This window comes from Myotis yumanensis, unplaced genomic scaffold (assembly GCF_028538775.1).
Source record: "Myotis yumanensis isolate MYYU_CA2020_CCGP unplaced genomic scaffold, mMyoYum1.0.hap1 SCAF_12, whole genome shotgun sequence".
Taxonomy (NCBI): Eukaryota; Metazoa; Chordata; class Mammalia; order Chiroptera; family Vespertilionidae; genus Myotis; species Myotis yumanensis.
The window spans coordinates 6430309-6452682 of NW_027223763.1; the positions used below are offsets into that span (position 1 = coordinate 6430309).

The 22374-nt window shown below is 45.1% G+C and overlaps 1 protein-coding gene across 5 annotated transcripts; it reads right to left on the reverse strand.

Moving 5' to 3' along the window:
* Positions 1-2749: 2749 nt before the first annotated feature.
* On the reverse strand, positions 2750-21820 carry ZBTB34 (zinc finger and BTB domain containing 34). 5 transcript variants are annotated; one of them, XM_070430645.1, is made up of 3 exons: positions 16563-16775; positions 7589-9117; positions 2750-2818 (listed from the first exon to the last, which is right to left on the reverse strand). In XM_070430645.1, exons 1-2 carry the CDS (start codon positions 16565-16567, stop codon positions 7593-7595), a joined length of 1530 nt encoding a protein of 509 aa, XP_070286746.1. In that variant the 5' UTR covers positions 16568-16775; the 3' UTR covers positions 2750-2818; positions 7589-7592. The 5 variants fall into 5 exon arrangements, with proteins under 5 accessions (XP_070286746.1, XP_070286749.1, XP_070286747.1 ...); XM_070430648.1 differs by having other exon boundaries at positions 2756-8234; positions 8313-9117; positions 16563-16776; XM_070430646.1 differs by lacking the exon at positions 16563-16775 and adding an exon at positions 21757-21820 and having other exon boundaries at positions 2756-9117.
* Between the last annotated feature and the right edge of the window lie 554 nt (positions 21821-22374).

The following is a 22374-nucleotide window of genomic DNA, read 5'->3' on the forward strand; positions in this document are numbered from 1 at the left end:
AACTGGAGATGACTTCCATGGACTACTGCAGCAGTCCCAGCATTGGGAGGCAGGGAGTAGAGAGCCTGGGTGGTCCCTTCCCACTCCTACGAGAGTGGAAGGGTCTTTCCCTCCCATGTTAAGCACTCTGGGAAAGGGGGAACAATTCAGAATGACATCCTCCAGTTTGCACATTTTAGAGAACACACACACACACTCACATGGCACCTGAAGGTGGTACAAACTTGCAATCCATTCTAGCTCAGAGGCGTGGGCCACTCACGGTCACTAGTGGGGCCCAGTGAGTACGACAGGGGCAGATTTTGCATTGGGACACAAAAAAGAATGCCCAAGGGCTGATCAGAGTGCCAAGGCCGAGGCCAAACGGGATGAAGAAATGTGTTGAGTGCCAGGACCTCACTGTCTCCCCAGCAACGCTTGGGGTGGGCTTGTCTACATAGTTGGAGGAGACAGCACAACTACCAGCAACACTGAGCTGGCCGCCTCTAAAGGGAATGTCGCTCTCCCCTAGAGGACCAGCCAGACTGATCAGAGCCAAGCTCCATTAGGGCAGAGGCAGGAGCAGAAGAAGTCCTAGTAAGTAACGTCTTTCAAAGATGAGGGCAGGGACCTAATTGCCGTCTGAGTTGGAGAGGAAAGGGAAGCAGGTCTGGCCCTGCTGTCCCAGGCAGGTTACCCGGGGTGACTGCATTATACCTCTAGCCAGCTTCGCACAGGAATCACCCAGAGAGGGCTCCAAGGCACTCCCCCAGGCTGTAATGTCCCACAACATTTGTTTCCTTGGAGGTGGCCTCTTTTTGCCACCTGTGTTCTGAGAAAATTGATCCCTATTTGCTGACAAAAGGTATGCAAGTTAGTCCTGTTGTGAAAAACAAAAGGAAAACATCACGTGAGATGTTCAAGTCATTGAGGCTTGAGGAAATGGTCCAGGAAACAGAGGTGAAGACCAGCAAGCAATAAGGGATTGGTGGTGGTCCTTGAACATTATAAAGGATACCATAAACATCCCTAAAGCCAGGCGGGCTTGGCCAGTTGTATGTATTGTAATTGGAAGAAACAAAAATGAAGACAGACCACGACTTCAGGACCAATGGAAAGAGCCAGCTACTGCCAAGGGCCTTCGCCAGCAATACGTCTGCTCATCTGCACATCAGGTCTGACTCAGTGTGTCTGCTTCCGGTGGCTGGACACCAGACTGGCAAGTCAGTGCACTTTCTCCATCATACCCTTGAGTACCTCAGAGTCCCCAGGCCCCCAGCTGGCAAGTGAAGCTGGTTCCTATATGACCTCTTGCACTGCGCACCAGCTCACTGCCCACTCACCTATATTGAAGCCCTAGTGAGAAGGAAGAGACCTGGTTTTACACCAAGGAGCAAGCTGGCTCTAGCAGCATAGAAGCCAGGTTTGATCCCCACCCACTAACCCAGACAACAGTCCTGCTCAACCCTCCCAAAACACATGCATTTGCTCATTCATTCAGTCCTTAATGTGTACCTGCTGTGGTGACAGATCCTGTGCTAAGGATATACAGGTGGGGGAAACAGTCCAGGGTCCTTTTTGTCATGGAACTTACAGGCTAGGAGAAACATCTATACTAATAAAAGGGCAATATGCTAATTAGAGTGGACATCTTCCGACGTCCATCTGGACAAAGACACAGTGGCTGCAAGGCCCGGGGCTCAGGCCTTGCAGCTGTGGTGGCCAGCAATGGGGTGACGGGGATGGCACCTTCCCCTGACTGGTCTGGTCTGGTCGCCTTCCACAGAGGGAGGCCAGACTGCGGCTTAGGCCCGCTCCCCCGGGAGAGCGGGCCTAAGCTGTCAGTAAGACATCCCCTGAGAGCTCCTGGACTGTGAGAGGGGAAGGTTGGACTGAGGGACCCCCCAGTGCACAAATTTTCATGCACCGGGCCTCTAGTCCTATATAATAAAAGGCTAATATGCAATTGACCCAATGGCAGAATGACCGTCACTATGACACGCACTGACCACCAGGGGGCAGCTTTTGCATTGAGCGTCTGCTCCCTGGTGGTCAGTGCGCTCCCACAGGGCAAGCACAGCGGTGGTGGCGGGAGCCTCTCCTGCCTCCGCAGCAGCACTAAGGATGTCCAACTGTGAGAAGGCCTGCTGAGAGACCGCCCCCCATTCCCCTCCCTGTGTACGATTTTTGTGCACCGGGCCTCTAGTTAATTGAATAATCTCACTAGTCAATATACAATTACCAATTGAAATAAGTGTTCTGAAGGACAGGGACCCAGCTCAATAAAAGTTTGTTAAAGGGGCCTGACCTGGAAGGGCTGCTGTGAGAAGGAAACCCTCGCTGAGCTGAGAACTGAAGAGGAGTTATAGGCTGAGGGAAAAGTTGGAGACAGCACGTGTAGTTCCAAGCCCTCTGGCAGGAGAACAAGACACATTCAAAGGAGCCAAAGGGTACTTACGCAGGCCAGTGGGGAGATGATTCACAGGGATTCGCCTGAGGACACACCGGGCCCCTGAAAACCCAGTCTTGGCCACACAAAAGAAAGGTCAGAAAGAAACCAGCTTCCTTCTCCTCTTCCCAGCACCGCAGTGGCACAAGAGCGTTTATGAAATCCTAACCTTTCGAAAGCGGTGGTTACAGAAACTATGACATTGCGGATGTTTGTTAGTGAAGAGGGGCAAACACAGAGGGAGACCACAGCACGTTTGCTCTAGCAGCATTTTTATTTACAAACAGCAATTTCCATGGACTTTATTTATACCATAAAAAAGCCATTTACAAGCAAGAAACAAGAATTCAGAACAAAATTAAGCAGCACTGAAATATTCATGTCACAAATCTGAAACAAAATGAATACAAGAGTAAAATATCATTTGAATAAATAAGTCTTAAATTCATGCTATAAAATAATCCTTAATGGCAAGTTACTAGTTGATACAGCATCCGCTTAGCTAGCTTCATTTACTTCATGTGGTGATGAAGTGTGGAGTTGTGAGGTTACCAGTTTATATTGCAAGATAATGACACTGTTAAGTCATTCAAATTGCTCAACCATTTATAACGGAAAAAAAGTTAGCCCTACTAATAAAAGTGGTGAGAGATAGATGGTTTTCACATTAGGAAAATGGTCATTCTCAAAGAAACTAGGTAAGTTTACCTTTTACTATAGTCAGGGCAGCAACCAAAGGCTTGGGCAGCAAGTCCAATGGTTGAATTCACAGCATACTTGTCACTGAGGGGCAGCAAAAGGTCCACTTACTGAATCTGCTGCAAGGCTCACTCCAGGACTTGATCAAGAACTACAATAGCCCTGTCTGTGCAGACCCAGAGAACACAGGTTCTCTTCCGGGCCAAGAGGTCAAGCACTGGGCAGAAACAGTGGAAACACCCTGGCACTTACTGAAAAAGACGTATGTGGCGTGTGACAACCATTACAAATTTGGAACAATGTGAATGACTCCTCTGAACTCTTAGTTCAGTTGCACTGAGTAATATGAAATCTATGATTTATGAACTAGATAGTTTCATATAAAGAATTTACATAGTTCCCCAATACTTTCATATATAAAATTTAATAAATAACCCTGACCAGTCTAGAAGCACCATTCAAGGGGCGTGTGCCCTTGGAAAATAGTTTAGGTGTTGCATATTTGAGTCCCTTTCAGTGGAGGCTTCACAGGAAACCATTACAGAATTTAACAATAACGACGACAACAACAACAAAATCACAGTAACTAATAGAAAAGGTTGTTAAAATAAAATACACTGATTTCTTTAAAGTAAAGCTCATTCACATAGATGACTTCCCCCCTCAGCCCTTGTTTTGTGTTCCTGTAAGTTCTTCCTAGAGCCTAGGCTGTAAAAACAGAAGCAAAAAAAAACCACAGGCAAAAAAAATATGCAGGCCTATGGTCTGGGCTAAGGGGAAACAAAGACTTGGTTATAACTGCTATCGTTAGAAAAGACACCTAATCATGCTCTGGAAGATTGAAAATGATCAATTTAGTTCTACAGTATATTCTGCTTAACAGTGAACCGACAGTATCCTTTCTCTGCTGTTTAAAGAAAAAAAACACACACACACGCACACACAAAAACCTGCCAAGGCAGGGTCAACTGGGAGGTTTTTCCCAGTGACCAAAAATTAACTTGTCTTCATATACTACATTTACAAATATAATTTCTAAATGTATTTACAGCTTTAGTAGAAATTAGAGGGTAGAGAACTGATTAGAATGAAAATAACTGTTTAGAACCACAAACAGTACAAGTATAAAAGTCTTTGTTTTCACAGTTTGTAATAACAGGTAAAACCCTATAGGAAAGGACACTGTCGCTGTCTTCACATTGCCTGTGTATGGAAAAGGTAGCTCAAGAAGAGACTCAATTATGAACAGACCTAGATGAACTCAGGATATATTTTACTGTAAAAGATTTCTTCACATATCACTTTTATCTTAATTGATTTCTGCATTTGTTATAAATGAAACATCTAATCTAAAACTGTACAGAAATAGGGACTTTGCTTTCCAAAAGGAGTTACACAGCGTACTTCGTCTGCGGAGACGTGAGGTGAACTTCGGGGAGAGAATGTTTCTGTTCTGTGGTCCCGTTAATCCTCCTGGCACATCCTCATGTGACAAGGCACAAGTATTGCTGCTGCCCGATCTGAATGGAGTAATCTTTCACCCGCCACGCACACTGAGAAGCACGGCCGTGCGCACGCTCAGAGGCGACGGCTGCGTGCTGGCCTCCGCGCTGCCTCCCTCGAAGCCCTGTGGAACCTTACAGTACTGTGTTATGGCTTGAGAATTCTTTCTTAACACTGCTAGCAGTGGAAAGGGTAAAGTGTTAGCAACATGAATGGGAGCAAGTGGAACTTGCAAAATGTGGAATTATGATTACTCGAGGGAAACTCAATCAATTTTCTGCCCCTTAACAGTCCCATTACAATGTTTGAACCTGAACTGTACAATCAAAGCAATGTATATTTTTGTCAAAGACAATTTTGGATAAGTCACTCTTTGGTAAACTCAAACCAGATAAACAAATTGACAAATACAAAGAACTCCATGTAAATAACATTAAGACAGACACGGTGACAAGAACTAGGACATGGGAGGTGCCCGCCCAAAGTGTCTCCCCCTCCTGCCTTGTTTCTGATCGATCACAAAATGCTCTGGGGACCTCTTAGAAGGACCCAAGCCTGAGTGAAAGGAGGTGCCTTCCCTGAGCCTCACCTCTCATGCCCTCGATTTGGGAATTTCTTGCCACCAACCTAATTTTGTATCACAAAACAATTTTTTTGCATTTCATTCTTAAAAAAAAAAAAAAAAATCAAAGCCAAACTGATTCATGTAAGGAAACATAAATCACAAACATTTACCTGAAACCCCAGGACATATTTAAGTGGGTAAACACTGGGGTCCAGCCTCCCCCTGCGGCTCGCGGCTTTGACGGGGTTGAGCAAGTGCTGCAGGGAGAGACGGGCCCCTTACTTAGGCAGTTCGACAGGAAAAAGGCATACAATACCCGATTTAGCAAGAGCTGCTCCCGGAGCAGCAGGACTCGAGTGGAACTGTACGTAGTAACACTGACGTGGAGCGCAGCAGCCCCCATGTGAACAGATCCTGTGTGCTAAGGAGATGCCGCTGCACAGCCACCGCCCCTGGGACTGTCGCACACAGGGGCCTGAATGACTCATTTTTTCTCAAAATAACCCCCACAAAACAAAAAAATAATCCCCAAACCCCCACCATTCTTGGTATTTTAAGAGTCAAAAAAGCATGGAAAACCAGCAAACATCTATTTTTGTTTTCCTTTAACTCTTAGCCTCTGAGGTTGCCATTTCGTTTGTTTTCTCTCAGGTGGTTTGTGCTGTTCTCCCAAGGAGAAGACCTCGTGAGTTTCAGAGCCAAGGTTCTCAGGCCGAGTGTATGGAGTGCTGACCTCCCACTCGCAACCTTCAGCACAAACCCACCACCAAACTGTTCACCAAATTACTGTCAGAGGTTACAGTACCAAAGCAATCTTGTAAAGCCCATGGGTGGACAAAATATAGAACTGAAGACAGTTCCTAAAGCACTAATAAAATATTATTCAACAGGACTCAGGTATGTTTTCATACAGTAATGTGTTTGCCAGCACATGTTTTTGAGGTCTCTTTCAAGCTAGAAACTCAAGAGAGGGAAAAAACTGAAATTCACTATTCCCCTTAGATTTCACATTTTCTACAACTATACTGACCTAAAAGATACATAACATAAAGATAGCACCACGTGACCAAAAAAATAAATGGTGACACACACAGATTTGGTGACACACAGAGGCTCTCAGAGGGCTTGTTAACTGTTGGTTTCTTTAAGCAGGAAACACTGAGAGTGGGGGAGCCACGGAGGCTCTCGTTAGCACACACAATCCTAAGATAGATATATTGCTTGCAATTCCCATAGAGTATATCTTTACAAAAGTACAAATTCCAAGTTGTGCAGTTTCCCTGGGAACTGCATGTAGAAAAAGTTGCTGTGCACCTGAACTGGCTGTTTGAAAAGAGAAAGAAAAAAAAACCACAACCCTACAACACTGCTTGGAAAATATTGTAGACAGAACTACAAATCCCTTTCCTTTAGTGCGAGTAGTAACTCACGGTAGAGTGATTCGATTTAGTTACCTGGTGTGTATGTTTCTACAGTACGGAATGAAGGTAGATTCGGAGGCCAGTAAAAACACTGAAAACCACGGCTCCTTTGGGGTTGGCTAATAAAACACTACAATATGTAAAAAGGGTCAGCACCACAGGTCGTCCAGCTTACCCACTGGACAACTAACAAAAATTCCAAATGGTTTCCAACCAGAGTTGAATAGGTTTTATGGCATTTGGTTTATGTATTTGTTATGAAGCAGAGCTATGAACACTGTGATTTGCTTTGCTTGCTTTTGGACACAATAATTAATGTATATGAAAACCTATTAACATTCTTTTCTAAGGGAAATAAAGGGGCAAAACCCTAACATATTAGGTAGGGATAACAGAGTCAAAAGCCCTGTTCACATTGTATTAAATTATATATTCCTCTTACATTCACCTCAACCAGAATAAAACCAAATTTGAGAATGTATATATATACTATATATATAATAATCACTTTATTATATATATATATAAATTGTCTAACTATTCCGTAAAAGTAATTTTAAATTAGAAAAGGTTACCCATTTATATCGGCTGATGGCATCCTAGTCTCTCTCCATGAAGATGCACTGGTGCCAGTGCATGATGGCCCAGCGAGAGTATGCCTCTTGGCAGAGAATACAGGGTCAACCAGTTGGCATAGCTAAATCACTGGCAGATTTTGGATTAAGAGTTCAGCCAAAGAGGAATACTGTCAGCCTGTGTTTTCCCTGGATATGATGCCCTTCATGCTTTGAGCTCCTTGGGGAAGGGAGGACGGAAGAAGAATAAACACAATGAAGTGTTCCTTCCAGAACCCTTAGAAAAACTGCCAAGAGACCAAGAGATTTCCAGATGGTTGGGAAAACTAAAGATTACAACAAAGCAAATCACAAATATGCATGGATTAATGTGCTTTGTTTGGGTGCACTTCTTTACCATCTTAATCAGGAGCATCGGATACTGTATGAATTTCCATCCGGGAATCTAGGGCCATCTCGGAGGCTGATGGGTCATTTTCTAGTTTCTGTTCCCCGTACACATCTGTTCTCTCAGGGGACTCGATGCGACTCCTGACTTCGGCTACTCCTGGGTGGTTTTTCCGCAGGTGCTGGTTGAGGGTACCTTGGAATGGAAAGCACTTCCCGCAGATCTCACAGCGGAATGGTTTATCATCAGTGTGGCCCCGGATGTGGTACTCCAGTTGGTCCTTTCGTGTGTACTTCTTCCCGCAGAACTTGCACACAAAGGGGGTGATACCCATATGGAGTCGCATATGCCTGTCAAGGCTTCCTTTCTGGTTGAAGGACTTTCCACAGTAAATACAGATGAGCCTCTCGTTGTAGGGGTACCAGTGACCTCTTGCACTCCTCTCCCGGGGACTGCTCTCATACCCAGGGTTATTCATCACAGCTTCACCGTCTGAACCCTGCACCAAGCCCTGTAGATCACTGTGCAGGTGGACAGACAAAGCCCGTTTTTGGCGGGCCCGTCCTCCTCGGAAACAGCTCAGCATGGACCTGGATGGGCTGGAATTACTCAAACTTCCAAAAGCTTCTGATACGCTGGCTGGCTGTGAGGCTGCCTGGGAAAAGGAATATGCGTGTTGGAGCACAGAACCATAGGAACCCACATTCACCGCCACAACTTGTTCCCCATCTACCATCTCAGTGTGGTAGCCATCGTCTCCCAGAGAGGAACTGTCAGAACAGCTGGGCCGGTCTGACTTCTCCATCTTCACCTTCACCTCCGTGATCTGGCTCTCCCTCACCAGCAGGTCCCCTTGATCATGGTCCCCCTCTATCTGAATCTCGTACTCGGAAACACTCCCGCTGCTCCCTCGGTCTGAGTGCCCTTCCTCCTGTAGGCGGCTGCGCAAAGCTTTGCTGGGCGTCGTCTCCATCCGAAGGTCACTGCTTGTGGTGGGCTGCCGTCCCTGAGAGCAATATGGGGGAGAGATCTCAACTGGGTTGGCAAAGAAGCCGCCGTCTTTAACTCCATTCTGACTCTCTGGAGTCTCTTCAGCACCAACGGTAACAGAGTCAACATCGCCAACACTGATCTTTGAATGGATGCTCTCTAGGATCTGGGTGCACTTGTCGATGACACACTGCATCTGAAGAAAGCTCGCTGCCGTCAGAAAACTGACAACATCCTTCAGCTGCAAGGACATTCTTCCAGTGTAACAAAATGAAAGCAACTGTTCAAACACATTGGGATTTTTAATCACAGATATTGACAAGCCACTCATGGTACTTAATGCTGAATGGTCCCGGAAATACGGGGAGCTGGCAGCAAGGACTGCTTTGTGGGCTCGGAATGGCTGACCCTGAATGTGGACAATGATGTCACATAGTTTCCCTTGCAGGCGAAGTTCGTTTAGCTGGCTCAGAACGGTGCTGCTGTACTCGGGCACATCAAACTGAATGAAACTGCTGCTGTCCATTGCTACTGACATGAAGCGTAATCTGTGGAAAGAGAGAGTTTCATAATTCACCAATGACTTCTCACCAGTACAAGCAGCAGAAGCACAAACTGGCAAAATAGCACCACCACCACTGTAGCTACTGTACCTCCTAGGCTCTGCCTGAGCATTCTTCCTCTTACTTATTTTTAGTCTTTCATGTCTTGGTGAATTCACCTAAAGTCAAATAACCAAATGATCAATTAGCTTAGTATCCCTAATTGCCAAACTTTCATTTTGGTCAAAATTAAAATATGCTATACATAGTAGGGCCATTTCAGCTCTGATTGAGCATTTAGTCTCATTTTAGGAAAAATATTTCCCTGTTTCACCTAGTTTTGAGGATTCTGTAAAAAATAAAATTCATCGAAATAATGTTCTGCCTTATTTGTATACTAGGTGTACCAGTTAATAATGCAGTTTTCAATAGATGGAGTTACACATATGTTGATATATATGCGATTTGATATGTATGCTATTTTGTTGTATTGACAACAAGCTTCAAAACTTCATATGTCAAATTTTCTAAAGGTGTTATCATATATATTTTAAAAAATATATATTTTGATTTTTTACAGAGAGGAAGGGAAGGGATAGAGAGTTAGAAACATCCATGAGAGAGAAACATCCATCAGCTGCCTCCTGCACACCCCACACTGGGGATGTGCCCGCAACCAAGGTACATGCCCTTGACCAGAACCGAACCTGGGACCCTTCAGTCTGCAGGCCGATGCTCTATCCACTGAGCCAAACCAGTCAAGGCAACATCATAGATATTTTTACACTTAAAAATGTCAAATTTTGTGCCAAAAAAAGCATTTGTGGGAAGTTTTAATTCATTATTTTGAAGGAAAGTGCTGCTGACAGTTATCGTATACTTTGGGAAGCTTATGGTGAACATGCTCCTTCTCAAGATACTTGTGAACGCTGGTTTAAACGCTTTTAAAGTGACGATTTCAATGTGAAAGACAAAGAACATCCAGGTCAATTTGAACCACGCTTTGATCGTAAAACGACCAGAATGGGCCAGAAGACACGGCAAAGTAATTTTGCTTCATGATGATGCACCATCACACACTTCAAAACCAGTTAAAGACACGTTAAAAGATCTTGCCTGGGAAGTATTAACCCACCCACCGTATTCACCAGACCTTGCTCCTTCAGATTACCACCTGTTCTGAGCCAGCTAAACGAACACGCACTTTCTGAGCAGCACTTCAAAATGTATGAAGAAGAGGAAAACTGGGTCTCTGAATGGTTTGCGTCAAAACAAGAAAAGTTCTATTGGGACGGTATCCACAAATTACCTGAAAGATGGGGGAAATGTGTAGCTAGCGATGGACATTACTTTGAATAAAGCACTTTTGATGTTTCTCTTGAAATTATCGTGTTTTCTTTGATTACAAAATCCGCATTATTAACCGGTACACCTAGTATACACAACAGATGGATATGCGCAGAATATTTCTGGAATGATATAATAAATCTTAACTGCCTCTTGCAAGGAGATAGCTAGAAAATCTATTAGCTTACAGTGAATCTTTTTAGACTCTTAAAATTTCTCAACTATGTGAATGTATTACTTATTAAAAATAAGAAACATTTAAAAATTGTTAAGATACCTCATCCAGTTTTTAAAAGATAAAAAAATATAATAAAACCATTAGGAGCATGAGTTTAGAGTCAGATCTGTGCTCAAATGATTCTTCTTTCCACTTGTAAAACTTTGGGCAAGGTACTTTATAACCTGAGTCTCAGTTTTATTATCTTTAAAATAGGAATACTAGTCCTTGCCTTATGGGTTATGAGGAACACATGTAGGAAGTAGGAAGCACTTAGCACAATGGCTGCTTGGCACATGGTCAAGGTTGGCTATTATAGACTCTTTTTAGGGAGACAGGATGGTGTAACAAAGAGAACTGCTTTGAAGTTAGACTTCAAGAAGAATCCTGGCTCTGCCACTTTCTAATAAAAATAATAACAATGAACATTTAAATCACTTAACAAGTCAGTTAACTTATCTCCTCATCTACAAAAGGTTTTGAAAGAACTACTTCCCAACAGAACTTCTTAATAATTAAATGAGGGAAATTAATGCAATAAAAGTGCTTAATAGTTCACATACAATGAGTACTTAACTTGTGCTAAACAACTTCTATATATATTAACTCATTTGATCCTCTATGAACTGTGTGAGGAAAATACTACGATTGTTCCTATTTCATAGATGAAGAAACAGGACAAGAAGTTAAGACACTTGCCACGGGTCCACCGCTAATGGATGAACTCAGTCTGGCTCCAGAGGTCGTGCTCATATCTACCCCAGACCGCCTTTTGGAAACACAGACACTGCCTGCACCTACCAAGTGTCCAAATGTGAGCCATTCATTACAGTATTTTCATGACACAAGGGTGAGTAAACAGTGACTTTTGGAATTAAAGGTCAAAAAGAAGGTGGGTTTAGGCTTTTTAAAGGTACAGAGTCTTGGGGGGGGGGGCAGCAGAAAAAGGAAAAAAATACAGTATTTCTGTAAGAGTCTGTAAAACTGAAAATAGTTTTACAATGAGGCTTCTTTCTCCTCTGTATGGCTTTTTATCTTCTCTGAAGAAAAGTAGAGAACTGCACTTGAAAAAAGAAATCACTGAAGAGAAAAAACGAAAGACCATGATTAACACCTAAGAGAGGGATTCCACTTTACTGCAACATGAGAGGAAGTGCTTCGCTCTCCTGTCCTTTACATTAGCACTTCCTTGGCAGTGACAATGAGATGCAGGCTCCTGCCCAGAGCTGTTAACAAGCAACACTCCTGAGGGAATTTGAAGGGAATTTAAGTCTCACGCACATTTCCAGGCTAAAGGGAGAAAAAGACAATTAAAAATCACAAGTTCTACACCCAATGACTTGATTTATCTCCAGTGGTACTAAGGGAAAGGAAGTCATACCCTCTTACAGAGACATCAAGTTCAAATACGATCTTCCACTCCTCTGTATCAGCAATTTCCCAGCACGAATTTTTCTCTCTCTCTCTCTCTCTCTCTCTTCCTTTAATATATTTTTCTTGATTTCCAAGAGGGAGAGATAGAAACATCAATGAGAGAGAATCATTGATCGGCTGCCTCCGGCACACCACCTACTGGGGATCGAGCCCACAACCCAGGCATGTGCCCTTGACCAGAATAGGATGGCCTCCTAGTTTTTCATTTTGATCAGTAATGCCAAATTACCTCCCAAAAGGGGGGCAGTAATTACTCTTTCACCAACAGCACATGGAAGTGTGCCTATTCCCCCCATAACTGCCAATAATGGCTATTAAACTTTCTCACTTTTGTGGAATAGGTAAAAACAGTATTTCATGGCTTTGATGTGCATTTATTAATTATAAGTGAGGTTGATCATCTTTTCTCATGTTTAATGGCAATTTGTCTAAGTCTATTTTTGAATTACCTATTCATCTCCTTTGCCCATACTTACCTTTTTTATTGAATTGTCAAAACTCTTTGCAAATCAAGGAAATTAGCCCTTAGTTATATGTGCTGCAAGTACATATTAGATTTAACTGTAATCACTAAATGGCATAATGACTGGGAATTTATTTTTCTACATTTATAGGAAACATTCATTCCATTTCAATCTTCTGCATGCACAAAACCAAAGGAATTCAAAGATGAATGAGTCCCTGTCTTGCAGTTTGATATAAGCTTCATGCAGATGCCTCCCAACTCAGGCATTCGGGAATGGAAATCACTTTTGATAATGCAGAGAAGTTATTTATATTAGTTTTTCATTTAGACTAAGTTTGCAGCTGCTTCAGAAAACATTAATGAACTTGATTATTCCACTCACTAAATACATCAGTAGTTTTTAATTCAATAGATTAATCACTAGTCTTTCTGTCACATTAAGCAAAAAAATCCTCAAACTAAACATTTAGATTGCTGTATTTTAATTTTAATTTTAAAACAAAAACAAAAATAAGCACATATAAGCTATTTTTCTTCAATACCATTAATCCTTATTTTAACAATACTTAATTTGTTTTGTTTGTAAAAACTATACTTTGGATAAGAATGTGAAATACTTCTTTTTAAAAGCATGCATGGAGAGGACTTAGTTGAAATGGTCTGTTGGGAAGTTCAAAACTGTCAGCTCCTCCTCTTCCTTTGCTCATTCGACCATTGGACATTAGCCTCCCGCTCTTCCAATTTCTTTAATTTGAGACACTTTCACACCTGGAAGCAGCTTTCAACTCGCACACAGCCTTTGCCGTGGTCTTTGACTCTGCCACATGGGTCTCAACAGTGGATCCTGGGAAGGACCACCTCTGATGAGGGCAGTCTGAACATTTGTCCGCTTGCACGCATCCGGCCATCGCCACACTAGCCTCAGCAACTGTAAAAGGGGATCCCTGCCACTCCTTTGCTCTCTCCTCCTTACGAAAGCCCATCATCACCATCAATAACCAATATTTACTGAATACTTGATACGTGCTAGGCATGTCATAGAGGCTCCACGCACTATTTCACTGACTCCTCTTGACTTTCTCCAGAAGGCAGGTATTACTGCCCTCTTTAGAGATGAGGAAACTGAGGCTGCAAGAGGCTAACTCTCAGGACTGTTCCACAGTCTGCCCATCTAGACCCCCTGTGCAATAGTCTTGTTTAGTTTGCCCAATGGGAATGGGAGGAGCAGCAGGAGGAGGCAGGAAGAGCTGAGGAAAAGGCAGGATGAAAAGAAAGCTTGCTAGGTTACATTCCTGCCCAAGGGTGGGGGCCAGGAAAAGGGATAGGGACAGGTGGCAAAAGTCCTACTGCCACCCAGGGCTCCTACTCCTTCCCCTGTGAGTATATTTTTGTAAGATCCACCAAAATTATAATGCACATCTCCTGCGACCGAGCAACTCCAGCTCTAGAATTTACTACAGCACCCTCTTTCTAGCAGAGGTAAGGGCTGTGATCAGACAGCTGGAGTATATTATATCTTCCATATTCGCAGCTTTTATTCCCCTTCCCCCTCAGAGCCCCTAACTCTGGCTAATTTTACCTGCTTTAAATAAACAGCCGTTTTTATATGCTAGAGCCTCAACTAATTAGAACCCACTGATCTAGGGCTCAAGTAACTGGTCGTTTTACTGTTTGAAGGTGAAAGTCATAGACAGCAGATGCTGCCAAGATACAGGTTCAGCCCAAGTTCAACAGAATTCAAAGCAGCACTGAGACTGGTGTTCAAAGAGCAAGAGCAGACGTGAGGGGCTCTCCAGGGCTGACCAAGCACCGAGAACAGCAGCAAGGCCAGTGCAGGCCAGGGGCAAGACAGAACCACAAGGAGTACAGAGCCAGCTGGTTCGGGGAAGGAAATGGACACACGTGGGGGAGCAAAAGCAGGCTGGGTACCAGAGGAGGGAGGCCATTTACACAGTGGGGACGATGGCCAACAGCCACCGGAGAGTGGTACTGTCCTAGACATACCAGCCAGGCTGGGTCAGCCCTCCCACAGTCCTGAAGCAAAAAGTGAAGGAGAGGGTCCTAGAAATAACCATGCACACAGGCTCTGAATATAAAACTAGATCTGATGCAAGACCATATGACAACAAGGCTTAGTAAAGCAAAGCTACTTGAAATCTTTGCAAGATCCCACCCAAAAGCTGCAGAACGTAGCACCACACCCCGATAATGCCATTTTATTCTTATGACAGTATTTTAAAAAGACTTGATTATCACCAAAAAATAGCTAAAAGCAAGCATGAATGAATTTTTTATAATAATGATATAAAGGCCTTTCCAAACATGACATAAATCCCAGCAGCCACAAAGGCAAAGACAAATACATTTGACAACATGGAAGTTGATGACAAGAAAAAAAATCTCCTTAAAGAATAAATGACACAGTGAGGAAAAATACATGCACAATTGACAAAGGGCTACTTTGCAAATTCCTTAATTTATATTATAAATCAAACAGATGGGGGTGACACAGAAAAATCCTATAGAAAAGGCAAAGGGTATTTATTAACAGTTAAAAACACACACACACACACACACATATGACCAAAGCACATATGAAAAGATGTTTAGCTTTATTCATGACTAAATGCATGTGAATTACAAAAAGAAAAAATGAGAGGCCATTTGTAATGCATCAGGTTTGGGCACATTTTAAAAGGGCTGACAAGCATAATCCTGAGGGATAATCTGGTCAGAGGGATCAAAATGTAGAAGACATTTGGTTCACAATTAACTGCTGGGAACTGAGCCTAAAATATACAGTACTTACAAAAGTTTGTTAGGATACCGTACTGAGCACTTGTATTTGTTATAGTAAATAATAATAATAATAATAATAATAATAATAAAGAGAGGGGATCAACCTCAAGAGACTGATTCAAAAAACCAATCAACAATGAAACACCCGCAGCCATTAAAAATAATAGGTAGATCTGTATGCTTTGACAAAAGCTCTAATATTTAGCCAAAACAAGCAAGATATAGAACAAGATGTATGTACAGATGTGATCCCCTTTATGGACTTTTTTTAAAAGAAAAAATATATGCTACTGTAGCCATTCTGGAAGCAATTGCATGAAATATATGCTACTATAGCCATTCTGGAAGTAAATGCATGAAACTATTAATGCTGGTGACTTTGGGGATGAGAATTAAGGACTGGAGAGAGGGAAGGGAACACTTTATTTTATACTTAAAAAAAATCATATAGCTATATTTTTTCTAAATTTTTTTTCTAAGACATGTTACCTAAGAATATATAATTTTTTAAACCAAAGAATCTAGCGAAAGATAGGCTGCAAATTAATAATTATTTTATCAGGCAATTATAGAGACAGAAATAAAGAACTATGAGGAACAATAATTAACACTGATTATGTTTGATCAAAAAGATTTTTAAAAATCAAAATGAACAAAAATAAAACTTAATGGTGGAAGTAATATTTGAACAGGATTTTGTATTTAAATGAAATACGAAGAACGTTCCAGACAGAAGGAGTGGCAAGAGCAGAGAGAGTGAAATTGTCTGGGGTAGTGGCCAGGGCCCAGGCACAGGGGTGGCATGGCAAAGAGGAGCACCACAGCTGGAGTGTGGAGGGCCTAGAATGCTGGATTAGAAAACTCAAACCAAATCTGGCCGTCGCCAACCTGAACATGGATTTAGAGAAGGACCCAACAAGTTTTGGAGACCGAGGGAAGCTACCTATTCTAGGAGGCAAGTTAGTTCAGCCTCAGTCAGGCTGAGTTAGGTACCCACTGGGCATCTGAGAAGAGCTGTCCAATAAGCAGTGGGAAATGTGGGGCTGGAACTGCAGAGAAACGAGACCTGGAGATACCAATCCAGGAGTAACCAAAAACTGCACAAACTGGAGCGAGGACAGAAAAAGGCAGCTGAGACCAGAGAAGTTGTTTGCTCCTATAAAAGAAGTATTGTAGCAAGCACGATACCTCATGATGGAGGTAACATTCACAACTAGCCCTCTCCTTAGCACATCGTTTCTGCATCACACGTTGTTAAGCTGTAACGAAATGGTATAATGGAAACCAAAACCAGTGACATCTTCTCACACTGCTGACCCATTCTGAAGAGAACCTAAAAATGAGAAAGGACATGTAAATATCATCTGGGCAAAACACCCACATGGGCCTTGAAATCCCCTCTACAGCATCCTTAGGTACAGCTCTGTGACTGTTTCCCCACAGTGACAATCAGAACAAAAGTGTACAAACAATTAGCCATGGACTGATTTTTTGAGCCTCCGGGGCTGCTGAGCTCTCTGAGGGCAGGGACTCTGTGCCCAAAGCCCAGCAGTGTGTCCAGCAGAGAGAGGCTCTCAGCATATGTCAGGTGATGCAACCTAAACCAAGTTGATGGCTCAAAATCCGCAACTGTCACCAGAGCTTCACCCTCAGCTTTCAACTTTCTCTGCTGAAGACCCAAGAGATGCAGGACCGTCTCTGCCAGCAGGCATCTAGCAAGATGGCTCCTTCCCTCTAGCCCAGGGGTCGCCAACCGGTGGTCCGCAGACCACTGGTGGTCCGTGAGGTCCGAAAGGCTGGCGACCGCTGCTCTAGCCCATCAACATTCTAATGTGCTCCACTTCATTTGAAAACACCCAGAGACATTTCCAAGAAAGGAAAGCAAGGTTGCAAACTTGAAAGTTGTTTAAGGCACCCGGAGGTACCCATTATTCTCAATCAACATGCTCATGATTCCAAATCCTGCTGGATGCTGATCCTAGAGACACAACTCAAACAAGGCTTTCCCTAACAGGCACTGAAGATCCAAACATACCTAACTTTCCTTCTCATACAAAAAGTCATTAAAAAGACCACAGAAGGAGGCACTAAGGACAGCAGGCATGAGAGCAACCGTAAAAACTACATAAAAATAATTTTTCTAGGTATTTCTGCCCGAGTCTAGATCAAAACTAAAACTGAGCCGTCAGGAATTACAATCTAATCCTTTAGAAAGCAGCAGCCGAATAACAAACATTCTGGTGCTGCTGAAACCCCAGGCAAGGAAAAAAATAAATAAAATGGCATCCTGCAATGGATATTCATGAAGCACTCGTCCTAATTTAAAAGAAAACAAGTCTAGAGTTCTTACTGCATTAATTCATGTGAGTCTGAAAGCATATTTTTATCCAAACTGTTAGATTTCCCACCAAGGCGCTAACATTCTCCAAGGCTGCTCAGATACACTAATTCTGAGAGCGGTTTGGTTTCACAGTGCGGTTTGTCTTGCAAAACATCAGAAGCTTCTTCTGAGCTTTCCTAGCAGGGTAGGAACGGTCCCTTTAACCTTACTGGCAATGCGGAAAAACCTCGGTGATTGAGCTCCTACTGTGTGCTGTATGCTAAGGAAGCCCTTTACCTGCTCACGGATCTTCACAACACTGATAGATATTGCAGCTATCCTTATTCTACAGATAAGGAAACAAACTCCGAGAGACTAAGAGCCTTTCCCAACGTCATTAAGGCTGGCTGAGTCAGGATTGGAACCCAGATCTATCAGTCTCCAGAGCCAGGATTCTTAAATCCTGTAAGAGTAAGATTTAAATCCAGGCACCCTGGAGAAATGCAGGGTTTTACTGATGTGGGACTCACTGATCAACTTTGAGTGGAAAGCATTCTCACTGACACAGGGATAATTAAGGGGTTACCATGTACTGTACCTTGGAGTAGTTTGTATCCATTTCTCTGCACAATGTCCATTCTTTTTACTTCTGTCTATGAAGTGAGCAAATAGATGTTCCAAATTCAATCATAAATTAGAAAGACTTGTTTCGGGTAAAAGAATGAACAAGCTTTCTTAAGGCAAAGAACTAAAAAATGTCCAGGACCAGCATCCTATATGTGCTTACTGCTGGCATTTCAGGGGGCACTGGACCTGGAAAATACCGTCTCTTATGACAAAAAGGTTAGAAAAGCTCACCTTAAACTGCTTTCTCCCATGAGGTTTTCCATGCCATCAAAATCAACCAGAAGATAACCACTGGAAGTTAAGCTACATTCAGTTGATGACCTTCACTAAGCTAAACTCAACAGTTTGTCAGCCACAAAACAGTAAGTGAACACAATGAAGAAGTCTGACAAACACTAAGCGGAATTTCAACAAAAGTAACATAAAAAATTAATGGGAATAAGACATAGTGATGGCATTCTAGATTCATGACTGGCATTTTTAACAAGTGCTTGAGCTGGAAGGTGGAAGCAGAACCCAGGACATGCAGAAACCCACAACTCAATGGATACACTGAGGTTCGGCGGCCTATCATTTCCCCACTGAGGTACACTCACACCTAATATTAATAAGAGTGATGATTAAAAATGTAATAAGCAGTTAGTAGGTGCTGCAAGTTTTGCCAGCTCTTCGTAAACTTTTTTTTTTTTTTTCATTTTAAAACTCATAGCAACTCTGTGAAGTGGATTTTATCCCCACCCTGCAGGTGAGTAAGGAGGCTCAGAGACATTATGTAAATTGCCCACGTTCACATAGCTGTAGTAAGTGGCCTTGCTGGAATGCAAACCCAGGCCTGTCTGATTCCAAAGCTGATTGATGGTCTTTCTTTCCCCACAGCCTCTGAACAAAGAATAACATGATATTTTTTCTTTTCCCACAAGTATAAGTAAACATTTTAATGTTTCAAAACTTTGTTTTATGTTACCGGCACCCTAAGAATGAAAACTGAACACATCCACCTTGAATGACAGCAGTAGACATGCAACACATGACAGAAAAAGCTGATCACAGAATGTCCTTTAAAAAAATTGTTTATCAACAAAAATCAAGTATTTGAGTGCCTATTAAAACAGTCCAGCTACAGTATTAGATACTACAAGGGCTCAGAGAGGTAGATGCATTAGGGCCCGATGCCCCCAAAAACCTCCCAGTCAGGCCAAGAACAAGAACAAGTGCTGAATCCTGCGCTTTAGATTCCGAGTGCCACAAAGGCATGGGGGTAGGGCAGTCGGGGAACACCCTCGGAGGAAGTCTATCTTCAGCAGGGGCTTGAAGGAAGTGAAATGGAGCATTTACACAGAGGAGAAGAAAAAGGAGGCCAGCACTTCAGAAGGGGAAACAGCAGGAGCAAAGCCCTAGAGAAGCGATATTCAAGCATTTTCAGCTCATGGTACCCATACACTCATTCCTAACGTTCTGTGGCACACAAAGATATAAACTTTTTTGCCGATCTGACCCCCCCAACCCCCCACCCCCAAAAAGGATCATTTTGATTCATTCACTCACACCGGGCAGCTATTGTTGGGTTGGCTGTTGTCATTCTTTTTTAAATTGACAATCAAAGGGAAAAGAGGTCAGTGGCCCTGACTAAATAGTCAGATGTTGGATGTTTTAAAAATCCTGGGGCACACAGGCTGAAACTCGCTCCCAAAGGAGACCAGCTAGGGGAGAGAGAAGCAGGGAATAGTTTTGGGTAGGTGAGGAGGGGCCAACCAAGGAGAGAGCCGTGAAAAGACAGGCTGGGCAATGGCTGGACACAATGTGGTATCAATGCCCTGGCCTGATCACCTGGCCCCTAAGTGCTCCTGTCCTCTCCTACAAGTTATCAGGAACCACCCCAGTCTCTGGCCCTCACCACCGCCTAGACTAGTTTCCACTCTGGCCTAGTGTTCAAGTTCTTTCACGAACGAGCCCAATCGATCCTTCCTCTTATCCTCTTCCTATATGAATCCTTCTCTGCAAGGAGGCCGGTCTATCCACTAACTCCCTAAGATCACTGGACCTGATTCCTCTTTTCCTATCTCAGTCTTACTCACCCTTTAACAAACCCTACTACCTCTTTTGGGCCTTCCCTGACCACTTGGCCTAAAATGACCCTCATCTCTCCTTCCTCTTGATTCTACAGCACGCAGCCTTGTCGAATAAATTACCTCTTTGCAGGTAAAGTCTCAGCACCCGGTGTAAAGCTGACTGCTCGGGGGCTAAATGTGTCTTCTACCACACTTTCCCCCACCACATGGAACAGCATCTTGACATTTAATAAGCAAGCAAACACTCAACTCTTTTTTTTACTTCCTATATTAAGTTTGGCATTAGCATAAAGGAAGGATGGGGGAGGCGGGTACTTCTCAAGTCAGAGACCAGCTAAGAAGCTGTTGCAATAATCCAGATGTGAAGCAAAGAGGGCCCGAACCGGGGAACAAAGAGAAAACGGGCAAATATGAGCCACAACAAAAATGTTGCATGCAAAAACTCAGAAGGGATGTGCTTGACCACTCCTAGGAACAAAAGCAAGGGATGGGCTGTGCGTCAGGTAAGGTTTTGAAACGCTTCTTGGAGTCATTTTAAAGCCTGTCTGAAACCTACCGTATGAAGTGGCCAAAAAGTCCCCATTTGCAAAAAGTCTTCAGTGAAACTGCCCAATATGCTGAACCAGGGACAGCCCTTCCAATTCCAGACATGCAGGGGATGGCAGAGTCGGAAGGGTCTGCGGGGGACTCATCTAAAACCCTCCCTGCCCAGAGGGGGAAACTGAGGCCCGGCACGGAAGAGGCTTGCGGAAAGCCTCAACACGGAGACCCCCAGACCAGTCGCCCTAAAGCACAGCCGCCAAGCCTAGAAGGACCTGTCTGCAGCCCCAGCCCAGCCCTCGGGAATGGCAGGACCGGCTGAGGGCGAAAGTGACCATGGAGACGTCTCGGGCCAAGCGCGACGTGCCGCCCGGGGAAAGGCGGAGGCTTGGGGCAAGAGCAGCGCCACCCCCGCGGCCCGGCCCGGTTACCCCAGGTTTCCATCTACCCGGCCGCCTCGTACAAAGGGGTAGCGCCCTCGAGGGCGAAGGGCCCGGAAGCAGGGGATCCCCGGACGCCCGGGCGGCGGCTGGAGAGCCCAGGGCAGCTGGCCGCGCGCGAACCCTCGGCCCCGGGACTCCGGGCGCGCACCGTGGGCCCCCCGGGGGCGCGCGCCTGGCCCAGCAGGTGCCCGGGCCTCCCGACCCCGCCCGGCCTCGGCTCCAGCCCGCGCCGCCCTCCCGCCCACCCGCCGGGCTGACCAGGCGCGGAGGCTCCCGCCCCGCCGCGCCCACGGGAGCCGGTCAGCGGCCGGGCACCGTCCCCAGCCCCGCCCGCTCTGACGAGCTTCGCCCGCCGCCCGCCGTCCCCGGCCGACGCGCCTCACCTGCCGCGAGCGCCGCGCTCACATCGCCCGCCCGCGGCGCTCCCTCCGCCGCCGCCGCCGCCGGCGCCAGGCCCGTCCCCGCCGCTCCGGCAGCCGCCCAGCCCGCGCCCCCCGCCCCCGGAAGCGCTTCCCGGGCCCGCCCCCTCGGCGCGGGCGCTTCCGGGCAGGCGCGGACCGAGAAGGAGGGGCGGCGGTGGGGCCCTCTCGCAGGAGCTCCGGGTCCCCGATTGCGCCCCGCGCCCGTCCCGGAGCCTCGCCGCGGAGGCCTGGGAGCGCGGCAGCCTCGGCCCCGGCTCCGCGAGGGACCGGCGGCGCCCAGCGCGCCTCACCTCCGCCCGCCGCTCCTCGGCGCCCCCTGCTGGCGGGAGGCGGGCTCCGCGGCGGAACGCGCTCGGGGCTCCCGGGGTGCAATGGGTGGGAGGTCAGGACCCTAGACGCCCCATCTCCAGGGGCCCGTGCCCACCCCCGGCTCAGCCCTCCTCTCCCGAGATCCTGGCTGCACGGCCTTGGGGGCGCCTGCTCTCACCCGAGCTGCGCCTGGCGGGGCAGCTGGAGGCTGTGGGGTGCAGTGGTTCGGAGCGCGGGCCTGGGGACCTGCCATATCCGGTTACTTAATGT